A 2,078-nucleotide genomic window follows, 5' to 3' on the forward strand; every position below is an offset into this window, starting at 1 on the left:
ATCGGTGGGGGGGACGATGTCCGATATTCAGTATTTAGGCCGGTACAGATACGGGGCCGATTATATCATGCATCCCTAGAAATTACCTTATACTGATGGGGACATTTTTAGGTAGGTATTTTAAGACAAAGCCCACTTTTTGCAATTGGAAAAATGAGTTTGATTTATATTATAAGTCTCTGACTAATTCCAAACCCGCTGTCAAAGTATCATCCTTATCGGAAAACTTGAAGTTGATATAAAATTGCCCTTTGTTATTATTTTATTACTTTACTTTTGTGCAGTTTTGTTATAGTTTTATTTCAGACACAATTCAGGCGTGTAAGTGGTGTAATGTTTATGGTGTCTTGTTTCTGTATTATTTCATGGTCTTTATTATTTATATACTTGCTTGATGATGCTCCATTTTACGAATTGACTTGATCTGTTAAGAAGTTGTTTTGAATTGAAATCCATGTACATTTCGCCCTGTCATTGTTTTTGTACTTTGTAAAATGCAGTATAAACAAAATAAAATTATTGTGGCAACTGGTTGGAAATCGGCAGAGACAGCGCCACCTTCTGGCTGGGAGGAGTTAAACTGGTAGCTCTCACCTTTAAGCTCTCCGAGACGTTAGAGTTAAAACCAGATTTAGAGGTTCTTATAGCTGTATAAGAACCGGAAATGTTTCTGGCCCCTTTATTAACATCTGGTCTCTGTTTTCCTTCATGCTTCAGTTGATCACACAGGTAGGTCTGTGCTTTTTTTCCCAGCATGCCTCTGAACTGAAAGGGATCGATGCTCTGGATAAAATTTAGAAAGGAATCTCCCTGAAGCCCGGTTCTAAGCTGTCAGGAACGTTTTGATGATGATTGTTTTAAATAGTTCTTGGTTTTATTCTGTCGTAGTTTTATGTTAATTAGTTTAATTATTTATTTAATCGATGTAATTTATTAGGTTTTTGGAAGTTTTATCAGTAAATTTGTCTGCAACTTTTCTTTTTATGCTGTTCGTATGATTCCAGTGTTCCTAACTTTATTTTGCATGGAGAGGTGAGGCCGTTCTGAGAATCTGAACTCTTTTTATCGCTGCTTCCAGGCGCTCGGATCGAGGAGTTCATCTACGACAAGCTGGACAGGAAGCTTCCCTCCAGAACCACCAACGCCGAGCTGCTGGGCCAGCACATGCTGGACGCCGCTAAAGAATTTGGAGCAGAAACTCCGTATGGTGAGCGGCTGAATCCGGCTTTCACTCCTGTAGCTCCTGAACGTAGATCATCAGGTTCTGTTGGTGGAAGTGATGAGGAGCGATGAAGGTCTCTGTGTGTCTGAGCCTCTGCGTCCGTCTGGCTGCAGGCAGCACCCTGATCACCGTCGGAGAGTACCAGAAGAAGCTGGGAGGAGCCGAACGGGAATTCCTCCACACCTCAGCCGTGACTTTCCTCTCTCCTCTGCGCAACTTCCTGGAGGGAGATTGGAGAACCATCTCAGTGAGTTGGATCCACTCAGAAACCAGCGTTGGATCCTGATCTAGTCCTGGTTTCAATCCTGTCTTCTGTTGTAAAGCGAACTGGATCAGATGTTTTACCCAGGAAGATTATTCTTCGAAAGAAAGATTAAAACTCAGTTTTACTGGTTTGCTGCCATAAATATAACAGAATTTTCAGAAAGCAGAAAACATGTTCAGTGAGCTGTGAGTTAAATCGGAGGAAAACCTTCAGAATCGTTCCCTAGCACCACTTCACAGATTAAAGGAAAGCCTGAAGGGTCGGAATGAACCGAAGACTGGATCAGGATCAGAGAGCTGAACTCTTGGTTAAAGTATCCTGAGATGGAGAGAACTGCAGGTTCAATGGTTCTGATTCTGTTTGCAGAAAGAGAGGCGGCTTCTGGAGAACCGACGCTTGGACCTGGACATCTGCAAGGCCCGTGTGAAAAAGGCCAAGCAGGCTGAAGCCAAAGCAGCGGTGAGATAAGTAGACCCTCAGAGGAAGGAGGTTTTCCTTAACCTTCTTCCTCTGCTGTTCAGTTTGTTACCCAGAAGGTGGCGCCATGACACAAGGATCTGATGACAGAGTTCCTCTGATTGGAGAAAACAT

At 42.8% G+C, this 2,078-nt stretch overlaps 1 protein-coding gene across 1 annotated transcript in view; it reads left to right on the forward strand.

Annotated features, from left to right (window-relative positions):
* Window positions 1–2,078, forward strand: part of sh3glb2 (SH3-domain GRB2-like endophilin B2) — a 17,696-nt gene that overhangs the window by 3,943 nt on the left and 11,675 nt on the right. Inside the window, exons 3-6 of the mRNA XM_015373552.1 lie at window positions 718–729; window positions 1,079–1,207; window positions 1,336–1,469; window positions 1,854–1,946. Coding sequence (XP_015229038.1) covers window positions 718–729; window positions 1,079–1,207; window positions 1,336–1,469; window positions 1,854–1,946 — 368 coding nt within the window. The remainder of the gene's footprint in view (window positions 1–717; window positions 730–1,078; window positions 1,208–1,335; window positions 1,470–1,853; window positions 1,947–2,078) is intronic.

This window comes from Cyprinodon variegatus, unplaced genomic scaffold, assembly GCF_000732505.1.
Source record: "Cyprinodon variegatus isolate N-32 unplaced genomic scaffold, C_variegatus-1.0 Scaffold88, whole genome shotgun sequence".
NCBI lineage: Eukaryota > Metazoa > Chordata > Actinopteri > Cyprinodontiformes > Cyprinodontidae > Cyprinodon > Cyprinodon variegatus.